This window comes from Dipteris shenzhenensis, chromosome 13, assembly GCF_047967505.1.
Source record: "Dipteris shenzhenensis isolate YYH24624 ecotype China chromosome 13, Dip_SZ_1.0, whole genome shotgun sequence".
NCBI classification, from domain to species: domain Eukaryota; kingdom Viridiplantae; phylum Streptophyta; class Polypodiopsida; order Gleicheniales; family Dipteridaceae; genus Dipteris; species Dipteris shenzhenensis.
The window spans coordinates 4,430,095-4,442,739 of NC_141608.1; the positions used below are offsets into that span (position 1 = coordinate 4,430,095).

The 12,645-nt window shown below is 46.4% G+C and overlaps 1 protein-coding gene across 2 annotated transcripts in view; it reads left to right on the plus strand.

Moving 5' to 3' along the window:
- Positions 1 to 12,645, plus strand: part of LOC147894937 (glucose-inhibited division family A protein) — a 194,404-nt gene that overhangs the window by 74,440 nt on the left and 107,319 nt on the right. Inside the window, exon 3 of one of the 2 annotated variants that reach the window (XM_087383569.1) lies at positions 5,069 to 5,160. In XM_087383569.1, coding sequence (XP_087239695.1) covers positions 5,069 to 5,160 — 92 coding nt within the window. The remainder of the gene's footprint in view (positions 1 to 5,068; positions 5,161 to 12,645) is intronic. The other variant, XM_087383570.1, reaches the window with a different exon arrangement.

The window sequence follows — 12,645 nt, forward strand, 5'->3', positions numbered from 1 at the left end:
AGTCATCAATGAGAGTCATGAAATATTTGTACCTGCCAATGGCATTTATCCTCATTGGGCCACAGACATCACTGTGTACTAGTTGCAGTTTCCTTTGTGAGAGTTTTGGACAATTCTTTTGAAAAGGAAACTGATGCATCTTACCCAAAAGACAACCCTCACACACATGTTTGGAAACTGTGTGAGTTTGAGGTACATTATTTGCCATCTGCTGTGAATGTAGCTTTGCAAGAGCTCTATAATTGAGATGACCCATTCTCTCATGCCAAAGATGAGTTTGAGCAAGCTGTGAATCTGAAATAGCGAATGCTTTAACAAAAAGTGCAGCTGAGTGATGATCAAGGTGATAAAGCCGCTTTTGCAGAGTGCCAGTGAGGACTATGGCATTGTCATCATGAAGATCATATACTAGGCATTTGTATCCATCAAAAATCACTCTGAAACCTGAAGTGGCAATTGCTGAAATTGAAATCAAGTTAACCTCAATTCCAGGCACAAGAAGAACATTAGTCAGAGTGATAGGATTGCTTGAAATGGATGTGAGCTGCACATCTCCAATTCCTTTTAGAGCATATGAAGCATTATTAACACATGTGACAGTCCCCCCTCGAGGTGCATCAGCTAAAGAATGAAACAATTGTCTGCAAGATGTGACGTGCTTGGAAGCACCACTATCAAAATACCAAGACTGAGCATCATTAGCAGTAAAGAGTGCATCAACTTTGGAGGGATCAAATGAGCAATGGACAGCCCATGTCCAATCATCCTGGAGAGCATGTGCATGTGAAGCATCTGCTGGCTCATGGGATTCAATTGCATGTGAGGCATTAACTGTCAATCCTGCTTTCTTTTTCTCCGAAGCAATGCACTTTCTGCATTCTGAAATGTCATGTCCAAGCTTGCGACAATAGTTGCATCTTTTCTTCTTTGACGTATCTGCTGTATTTTTAGATGCATTGGAGGAATTACCGCTGCTATGTGCACACGTCATAGGCTTTGAAGCCTTGCCTCTTCCTGTCTGCTGTGAAGCAAATGCATGATAAGGAATAATGGCTTGTCTATTAGCACGACTTAGCTCTTCCTGCAAAAGCAAAGTAACTAGTTGATCAAAAGAGTAGTGGTCTGGATTACCCATGGCCACTAACTGAAGGGTTGTAGCAAACCCTTGATATGAATCTGGCAATCCATTCAATGTGGTACTAACAAGCTGAGAATTTGGCACCACCTCATCAATATTGGCAACTTGTTCCATGAGGTCCTTTACCTTTGTTAGATATGCATCCATGGAATCACCTTCATTCATGCTGACTTCCTGCAACTGTCTTCTTAAAAATGCAACACGTGCCTCATTGCGAATCTGATAAAGAGAAGCTAATTTGTCCCAAGCATCCTTTGCTGTCCTGCAAGACCGGATGTGTGGAATAATGATTCTCTTGCATGATAAAGCAATACAGGAATGTGCATTTGCATCTCTTGCATCCCATCTTGATTGTTCCTGAGTTGGGGGAGCAGCAGTAGATCTGCTAGAAGATAAGGCATCAGGAGGAGTACCCTCTGTAGAGGGACCAGCAGTAGAGGTAACCATTGTAGCATTGACTGGCCTCAGATCAACCCCAGAAACAATATTCTAGAAATGCCTTGCAACAAGAATATGTTTCATGAGATAAGACCACATCGGATAGTTGGTGCCATCCAACTTATCATCTTCACGAAGAATGCCAAATAGATCATGATTGTTCCGAGCCATTGCAAATGTGATACCCTGAAAAAGATCTAAAAACCCAAAAGCCTCAAGGATATCACTGCAAAGAGCTGGCTGTCCAAAAGTGACAGCAAATATTTGCAAATAAATATTATGCAAATTTTCGACCCAAATCAAAGGGCAAATGTAGATTTGACCCAAATGTGACTGTGTCAGGCAATGTTCACTGCAAAAAACAGAAAATCTGGCAAAAGCCCCAAATTTAATGAGGGCAAATAGGCCAAAAAGAGGACAAATGCAGAAAAGCCCCAAATTTTGCTGAGATTTTTGCAAATGTGACCCAATGTATGAGAATCTGACTCAATGTCCTGCAGAAAAGACTCAATGTCTGAAAATCTGACTCAATGTTCTCCAATGTGACCCAATGTATTGCAATCAAACAAGAAATTGTAGACCAAATCCCAAAAAATAGCCTCAAGGCTTGCAACTGCAAAATTAGGACTTGTTGTCCACAATGTGACTGCAAAAATGCAACTGTCCCGAAGTATAAACCTCAAGAAATAGGCTTTCCAAACTTTTGAAATAGTTTGATAAGACTTCAAACAGTAAAAGGAAGGTAAGGACAGCAAAAGCCCTCAAAAGCCCCAAATTTTGAGAATGTCCAGTATGTGACTTCACACGTGCAAAGACAGTACGGAAATCCCGGGACAAGTACCACTGTATACATAGCTCTTGTACGGATGTACGGAGCAGGTCCAGTGTACGGTGTACAGCGTAGGTACGTAACTGTACGTATGCATGTACGATGTACGGAATAGTACAAAGCAGGTACGTCTGTTGTACGGATGCTTCTTGTACGAAATCACAGGTACGGGTGTACGGATGCAGGTGCGTTTCCACATGGCTGTACGGCAGCACAAGTACCTAATGCAGTACAGAACATGTACAAGACCTTCCATACGCCTGTACGAAAGATGTACGGCGCAGTACGGAGTGTAGTACAGAGCTGGTATGGAAACTTTCTGTATGGAGGTAGGTCCTATGTGCAAGCTGTGAGTACGGTCCTCCGTACAGTTGTACGGACTGTACGGATGGAGGAGCAAATAGGCTGAAGGGAGCTAATGCAAATCCGGGGACAAGATAAGAGTCGAACGTGGCTTTGATACCACTGTAGGATCATTGAATGAAAGAGCAAGTGCAAGGTACAAGAGTCGAAGAGTCTTAGCCGTCACGTCAACTAGAGTATTAGGAAAAGAAAAGTACAAAGTACTTGTACCTAAGACCCTAGGATCTAAGTGTCCTAGGTGTCACATAGGACTAAGTGTCCTAAGTGGCCTAAAAAGGCTCTAAAACTTAAGTGCCTAAAACTATGCCTACAAGGCACATACCACGGCCTATAGGGCATCACTAGAACCATCAGGAGATGGCCTACATTGTGCTTTCTCTCTGATCTAGAAACTGATTTCTCGCTAGGTAGAGTGAGAGAGACCAAGAAAGAGAGAGAGGGAGAGAGAAAGAGAAAAGGAGAGGGAGAGAATGGTAGAGACTGCAAACCAGAGAGGCAATGAGAGAGCGAAAGAGAGATAGAAATGAAGTAAAAAGAGAAAGAGCTAGTGCAAGTAAACTGTGTGTGCAAGAGTATAAGCACCACTAGAATTGCCTATCAGAGAAGTAGAAGTATTTTATTATTGTCCTCGAGGGGCCAAAAATGACCCATGGGACCTAATCCTCAGTACAAAAATCTCCTCTGCTGTGGAGGGGTCAAGAATTTTCAAGTTCTTAACGGTACAAAAAATACGAGTGACAAAAGATCCCAACGCTGCCGGAGAGGCAATGGAGAGAACTGACGAGATCTGAGTGGTGTCTGCGAGTATCTGCCGATAGTCGTCTCTAATGTATGCATATCGGGTGCAGTGTAGGGCTATATGTGCCTCTGTCTCTACAAGACTCTACTGTTTGCGAATCACAGAATCTGCAAACTCTGACATGTGGCAGCAAATTTAGCCAACCTCCTGTCTCTATTGCCAAGGTATGTGACCGTGTGCGGAATCTGGAAATATTCCTGCAATAGCGAAGAGGTATGGGAGTACTGATGTATGGCTGAGTAGGGGCATCTGGTGTCATGAAAGATGACCAGCATAAATGATTTATTTGATCTTGATAGTATTCTAGCTTGGCCCTCTTTTCCGCTGTCAACCATTGGGTTTGTAGAGTGCATAGTAGGGACAACTGGAATTCTTGCATCTTGACCTTTTCAGGGGTCATAGTCAGGTATGATTCCACTCTCCATCTGCTGAACCATTTCCTTATATCTGTCCCCCTTCCTGTGTAGATGATCTTGCTTTTATGATTCTTCTGAAGTTTCATACTAGCAGTCCATGCTCTATGTGGCAATCTTTCTTTTGGCATTTGTTGTACTTCCACTAGGTACTGCATCACTCTAATCAGTGCATGGAATTCAATTGGCCGCCTGCCCGTTTCCAACAAGAGGACTGAATAAGGGGTAGTTGCCTTGACTCCTAGATGTCTTTGTAGGAAAGCTTTCTGCATTTTTTCAATCTCATTCCATGTGGAGAGAGAGATGCTGCCCCCCCATACTTGTACTCCATATAACACTGTTTGAACCACATATGCATCAAACAACATATTCCCAATGTTCCAGTTCCGGGTGTCAGTGTGCCTACAGTCGTTTTCAAATTGATAGTACTTCCCCCAACCTGTATCCAGCCTTCTTTGTGCACATTGCCACCATCTGTGATCCGCTGGTATGTCAATTCCCAAATATTTAGAGAGAGAGAGAGAGAGAGAGAGAGAGAGAGAGAGAGAGAGATTTTATTAGAGTCTTCGGAAGACCGATGGGTCTATGAGACTGAAAGAAAACCTGATACAAATCACAGTAAGGGTGGAGCTACTAAAACGAGCATCATCACCCGTGCTGAGCCCTAAGTCTGATCATACATAATCAAATACATCTGGATGTAACAATGAAAAGAAAAGAAAAGGATTGGAGCGGAGCGGAATCCTCCGTATGTCATGTCGCCCTTGCTGGTGCATAGCCGGTGATGGGACGTTGGCACCCGTCAAGGTGTGCCGTGCGTCTCGGTCTCCTGGACGAGGCTCGACACAAGACCAGAGCCACCGTGACTCCCATGGGACGTATTCCGGGTCTAAACAATGACGGGAGGTCCTCCAGAGTGATCTGTGTCCCCCCTCGATGTCTCATGTGTCGTGCTGGGACGATCAATGTCACTCGATGGGAAGAACTCTGTGATCCTGCTGAGAGAGAGAGAGAGAGAGAGAGAGAGAGAGAGAGAGAGAGAGAGAGTTTATAGGTCTTGATAACATGCATCTATGCTTGCTTTCTAGCCATGTAATCCAGCAGTTGGGGGTCCTGCAAAATCACAGTTGGTACATGAGGTGGATGCTATGGGAGGTGAAATTGGAAAGATGGCAGACAGGTAAATTTATATATCATTATGTTGTTTTCCTCCCCTAAGGAAAAAGTTTATCTTGACTAAATTTGTAGTATTGTTATGACAATTTTGAAGCTATGCATTCATTTATGATATGAGAGAGAGAGAGAGAGAGAGAGATTATTAAAGTCTCCGGAAGACCGATGGGTCTATGAGACTGTAAGAATCTTGATACAAACAAACTGTGAGGGTGGAGCTACTAAACGAGCATCCACAGATATGCAGAATGCAAAAACTAGTGCTAAGTACAACAACATAGTCATGTCAGAGTGATCGACTACACATCAGTATCATCATCATCATCAACATCATCATCAGGTCATGCAGGTGGATGAGACAGTGGAAGAACTCCGTGATTGAGCTCTGAGAAGGATGTGCAAAGGAAGAGGTCGGCTCCTATCGCTGTGATCAAAGTAGACGCTCGCAGTGTCTCATGGATGAAAGTCACCAAGCATCTCTGGTCTGGATAGGAGAGAAATTGAGACCACCCCAGAAGTGTCTTTGAAGAAGTAGTGAAGCGCCCTTGGATCTCGTAGTAAACATAGTAGGCGAGGAGTTTCAAAATGCGTTTCGGAGTTTGAAAACATTTCGGGGTAAACCCGAAATGCGTGTAAAAACGTCTTGTGCATAATAGGGTATTTAAATATATATATTTTTTGAAAAAACTTAAAATATTTTAGATTATTACCACCAGAATTCCAATACTTGAAATAAACTCATGAAACATAGTGCACAGACATATGATATGTCATTTAGAACTTGAAATTGGATGCTTGGATGCTTGAAACATATAACTATTTTCTAAATTAGAAAATAAACAACACATCATTGTAGATTCAAGCATAATGCCAAATGGTCATATAATATATTTCAGGAATCAGAATTGAAAAAGATACATGGAATCATGAATCATGATCATTTTCATGACCATGTATCACATGAGTCATGACAAGATATTCACAGCTGAAATGATGCTAAAGCCTAATAGGCACTTGGAGTACTCAGTACATCGAAATATGAAAGTAGCAGATACTAAATAGTAAATACTTATGATCAATCCAAAAAGCTGAACAGAATCAAGTCAAGACTGAACAATGAAGACAAAGATATGTGCTCATGAGTCGAGTCCTCCGTCAATGGTCATGACTCATGACTCATGAGTGACTGAGTCTTTCTGGACATCCTCGTCATCCTCCTCATCGTCGCTCTCACTAGCAACAGATGACTCCTCAAATGTGTCAGACTCATCATCTGCTGTAGGTGGTGCAACACTCGTTGTAGCATTTGATGCAAGTGGTGCTGCATTGGTACTAACCCTCTGAGCAGATCGTGTCGCATGAGATGAAGCTATAATCTCTTCATAGGGCATGGCGTAAATGCAAATCATTCCAATTTTGCAAACAAATTTGGGGCTTTTGCAGGCAAAGTGCAAATTTGGCAACATCTGGGGCTTTTAGTCAATTTGCCCTCTTTCAGTTGCACTTACTTGCAGATATTTGGGGCTTTTGCATTTTGGATGCAATTTGGCAGTGGATAGACAATTTGGGAGTTTTGCAGGCAATTTTGGACTCATATTGAGTCACATTGCAGACATTTGCCATCTTTTGCAGAGATTTTGCAGATTTTGGGCATTTGCAGAGCATTCTGGTGCATTTTAAGCCTTTGATAGGCTGTGACAACAAGCTGTCATTTTGGGCAGTTTTTTTTTTGCAGACTTTGGTTGTGCATCTTTGATCCCAGGAAGGGATTTCACTTGTCAGATTTGCTGCATTTTTTGTTTTATCTAGCAGATATGGCTGAGAACAACCCCAATAAGGTTTTTGATGTCCTCACACAGGAGGATAAGTTGGATGGCACCAACTACTCCTTATGGAGTCTTATGGTTCACAATATCTTAGTTGGCAAACACCTATGGGGTTATGTCAACGGAGATGAGACACGGCTAGAGACTGTGGTTGCACCTGTCACTCCTTCTCAACAAGGTGGAGGAAGGGGTAGAGGTCAAGCACAAGGTGCAGGACAAGTGTTAGGTGCAGCAGCAGTTGCTTTGGTGCCTCCCACACAGGAACATAAAAGGTGGGATTCATGTGATGCACAAGCTCTTTCAGCTATCTCCCTTTCTGTCAAAAGGTTTATCATTCCGCACATCCGGTCATGCAAGACCTCAAAGGCAGCTTGGGATATTTTGGAGAGTATGTTTGCAGCCAGAAATGATGCCAAGGTCTCTTTCTTGAAGAGAGAGATATCTCACATACATATGGATGAGGGTGACTCAATGAATGATCACCTCACCAAGCTTCAGGATTTGAGGGAACAATTGTTGAATATAGATGAGATCATTCCTGATTCAGAGATGATTGCCACCACTGTGAATTCTCTTCCCGTCTCGTATCTCGGTTTCCATACCTTGCTGAATTTGTTGTTGAGGGGGGTGGCAATCCTCTCTCTTTTCACGAGTTGTTAGGACTCTTTTTGCAGGAGGAGCAAACCAAGAAGAACATGGCCACACGGGCTGGTGAGCATGCCATGCTTTCAAAATTCAGGCCCAAAGGGAAAGGGCAGCAAAAGCAACATACAAATCACTCGCCACTCGGAGAAGCTTGGCTGCCAAAACTTAATGGCTGTGCAATCCACTCCAGATATGTCTATGAGGGGCATGATTACACCCTCTACTACCACAACGCGGCCGCATACCAATCCCTCAAGGAGCCAAGGGGAATTCCTCAACGCCTACAATTTGAGCTCCAACGTCGGCATTCTCTGCGATGCAACAGGCACCCTTCACTTCTACCACCTCAATGTGGACATGGTGCACACCGCCTTCGGCCTCCCCGTCATTGTAGATAAGTACTCCTACAAAAAATCCTTGCATGAGGCCCTCGAGAAGATTTGCAATTATGACATGAAGAAGAGCAAGGGCCACATTCACTTCTCTAAAATCACAAAGCTTGAGTTGGAGAAATCAGCACGCGTGCTCTAGTGGCTGACCAAAGTCAAACACATAGTCCACCATCACTCAATCGTGCCAAACATCCTCGCAAGGTTGACAATGCCACAGGTCACCAACTGGGCTGACTACTTTTGCACACAGATGAGGGAAGACCTCAAGATGCATGGTGAGGTCCTGGGAAACCCGATGTTGTATATGCCTGTGCTGTACCACATGCTAGGGCAACAAGCACCTATTGGCTATGGGATGGCCGACACAACAGCCACATCAGCATAAAGTTGATTCCAAACACCCCTCTCACAAGGCTAAAGGTGATGCAAAGAAGCCAAAGAAGAATGGTATTAGTCACTACTGCAAGAAGCCAGGTCACTATGACATTGGTGAATGCAAGAAGAGAATAGCAAAGGAAAAGAAAAAGAAATCGGGTTTGGTTGTCTCAGATGCATCAACCCCTCACGAACATGAAGAAGCTGATGTTACAGCCAACTTTGTGGAAGAGGATTATGCATTTTTGTCTTGCATTTCAGATTTTCTAGTGGCTGGTCCAGATACTACTGCCACTCTTGAGGATGACTCATATGCTTTCCTGACTTGCAGCTATGACCCTTCGAAGGATGCATGAACTTTCAGTGTCAATGAGACACTGAATCCGATGCCCCTCCACACGCAACCTCTTTATTGCAGTCTGCTACTTTCCTCCTGAGACGTCACATTTCGCACGGATGCTTCGTGAGGATACAGGGGTATCCCCCTATCTAGATCTCTACTCAGACATTGTGGAGTTCTCCAGACGCGGAGAGGTCTTCCTAGTTGGGGATTTCAACGCAAGGACAGGTGCCACTCCCTTCACAATGCAGCCCGCCACATCTTTCCTTCCACCACTTGGTCCACCCGCCCTCCACCCGCTGGCTCCACCCCTTGCAACAGCTGGTATGATGACGAGTGCAAAGCATTACGCCGCACACTCCGACTCACGACCCAGCGAAACGCTAGGGCCAACCCACATCTCACCAGGGATTATCGTCGACTAGTCCGTCGCAAGCTAGCCTTCCTGTGCTAGAATGAGGATACGCTACTGAATATTTTGTTTAGTAGCAACTCCAAGGATTTCTGGAGGAAATTCCTAGAACGTCGATCCCCCTCTCCCCTCACAGACACTTCCCTCTGGCACACCTACGCACGCACACTCTATGATATCCCTGATCAGCCTCCTCCCGACCTCTAAGCCACCCCCCGCCCCACTTCTTGTATCCTCGTCACAACCCAAGGAGTCACCCACGCAACGCATAAGCTTCATAACGGTCAAGCTAAGGATCATGAGGGCCTATGCATAGAGTTTGTTGCCTATGGCATCAAAACTCTAGCCCCCATCCTGGCAACGCTATTCAATGAAGCTGTCTGCCACGGGTTCCCCAGAGCCTGGACCCTGAACACTATCAGACCCATCCACAAAGCAGGAGATCCCATGGATCGAGGGAATTACAGGACCATCATGGTTGGACATGTTATGTCCAAGATCTATGCATCAGTGTTAGATGGCGAGGTCAGTGCTCGCGCAGAGGTACAGGGGCTCAGGGCATCTGGACAGGCCGGCTTCAAGGCGGATCACTGGACTTACGATCACATTTTTACACTAAGAGGGATCATTGAGGAGGCCAGACACAGGAGACAGAGAGTATATTGTTGCTTTGTGGATTTCCGCAAGGCATTCGACACCGTTCCCCGCGCCCGACTCATCAGACGTCTGCAGGAGTTAGGCTACGACTCGGTGATTATCTGGGCAGTAGTAGCTCTCTATGAGCGGATGACGGGGCAGGTTAGGATTGGCACCAGCTGGACCCCAGAGATCACGAGCACTATCGGAGTCAAACAAGGATGTCCCTTGTCACCGACTCTGTTTGGCCTCTACATCGACGAGCTCGAGACCACCATCAGGACACTCGGAGGTGCAGGCTACTCTCTTGCGGAGGTTGTCATCGAGATTCTCCTATACGCAGACGATATACGCAGACGATGTAGTACTACTATCCTCTTCTGCTACTGGTCTTCAGCGACACCTGGATGGACTTCAGGTCTTCTGTGATACACATGACTTGAAGGTCAACCTTGGGAAAACCAAGGTGATGATCTTCAACACTTCCAGACCCACTATGCACCGAGAGCAATTCTTCGCCGGCGACCCTGTTGAGATAGTTGACTCTTACACATACTTGGGCGTTGTCTTCTCAGGCCCGATCTTCACGATGCGCCTGGCCATGCAGGCCAGGATCAGCCGGGGATACGCCGCTCTTGCCAGGCTGGAGCGACAGTGCTACCACTCCCACTTCCAGGACCCGCGGACCAAGTCTCTCTTTTTTGATTCTTTGGTCCGCCCAGCAGGCATGTACGGTAGCCCTTGGTGGGGAGTCGACCTTTCAGACACAGAGTGGGCTCGAGTCGAGCGCCTACAGATACTGATGTTTGCTCGGATGATCTGCAGCAAACCATTCGTACCACACCAGATCATTCTAGTAGAGTTCGGCGCCTCACCCTAGCTTGATGCGGCTTTCTAGGTTATCACCTATCTCCACAGAGTCAGGGATTTCAGCTCCTCCGCTGACGGTCATCTCCGCCTACCTTGGCTAGCCCTATCCTCCTCTATGGCCTTATCCGTTGATGGGCACCAGCGATGCTGGTATAGTCGTCTTTCCAGTTGGTTCACCCGATTGGGCCTCGACTTAGACCGGTTGCCTCCTTTTCAGTACAGCCTCGACGCTCCACCATCTCCCCTCTCCCCCACTGACCAGGAGGTCAACCGGCTCATTCGAGCGGATCTGCTCCAGCTCCACACCTGGCGGACATGGTTTCTTCACTCCGAGCTTCCTGTCAAGCTCGACTTCTACCGTCGACACTGCCTCCAGATCTCACAGGAGAGCTTCATCATACCTCCGGGTTACACACAACTTCATCTACCACATGCGCTCCGGATCTCCCTCGATCAGTTTAGGGTTTTGTCACACCGATTACGGATCGAGAGCGGACGCGTAGAGGGTATCCCACGAGAGGAAAGCCTTTGCCCACTTTGCGACTTGCAGGAGATCGAGTCGGAGGAGCACTTTGCTTTCAGATGTCCTATCTATTATGCCATTCGAGGCAGGTACTACTGCCTCTTCCGCGACAGATTCCGCTCCCTCCCACACATGCGCCAGTTCCCGGATTAGCGATGCCTAGCCGCTTTCTTACATGAGGTGACTCGCCACCGAGATACCTCTCTCCGAGCACGGCGTCACGAGCAGCGCACACAGCGTGAGGACACCCAGCGGCCTATCACTGACTTCTTCCAATCACAGGATACCTCTTCTCAGTCTAGCCGACGATGCGGACGTGAGCGAGAGCCAGAGCCAGAGCCAGAGCCACGATAGCTGCGCCAGCGCACAGACTCACACATCCAGGTCCATGACATCTCGTCTCTGCTCTCTGCCCGCCCCACCGGGTTACCGTTGCCCTCATCCACAGGGCCATCCGCCGCCCTCGACGACCGAGCTCGACTAGGTCGCGTGACGTCAGAGGCCAATCATCTATCGCAGGGTTTTTTCCAACCCTTCATTTGACGGCCCCTCTATGATTGGTCTGTGACGATCACCACCTGCACCTGTATTTTGTATCTCCCCCCTCTGCCCCATTTTTGGTGCCCCCCCCTTCTTTTTTGTATCATCTGGAGGTAGACACATATTTTTTGTATCAGGACTAGACACACAGTCTTTCATAACCTCTTTTTTGTTGAAACGGTTGGCTGGCCCGTTTTGAGACCACCACTGTTATGCTCATTGTATTAGTTATCTTTAGTCTCATAGACCTTCACGGTCTCCCGAAGACTTTAATAAACTTTCTTTCTTTCTTTCTCTCACATGCTTTCCACACGGAGGGGGGACAACTACAATAGACTATCTCCTCGGCTCACTAGCCTTCACATCGAGGATATCTGACTTCATGGTGCCTCCACCCCCACTTGGAGCCGATCACACATATTTGGCATTCAGTATATCAGCTGTTATACCTCACATGGATCGGCGCCCCTAGAGACAGCCATGCACCCAGGTTCATTTTGATCGAGCCCTCAATCCAGTCTACACGAGTCATTTGGCTAGAGAGCTCTCTGACTTACTCGGAGATGGTAGAGATTTAGATCTGACTCAGGCCTTAGACACACTTGTTACCATTATACGAGATGCTGCTAGTAGATCCTTCCCCACAACCCGACCCAGACAGGCACGTGAGGGGAGGATGCCACAGAACTCATGGTTTGATGATGAGTGCAGGGAGGCCTCACACGAGAACAGGCATTAGGTCACATGCCTACACATGAGGCACTGAGGATCTTCCGACGACTGACACGCTGTAAGAGGCGAGCTTTCCTTTCACACAGAATGGAGGATATCATCAGCTTATTTCGAGGGGGTGACCCCACATGGGGGTTCCTGATAGAGAGGAAGCTGCCTATCCCTATCACAGACCCATCTACGTGGCACACTTATGCATGC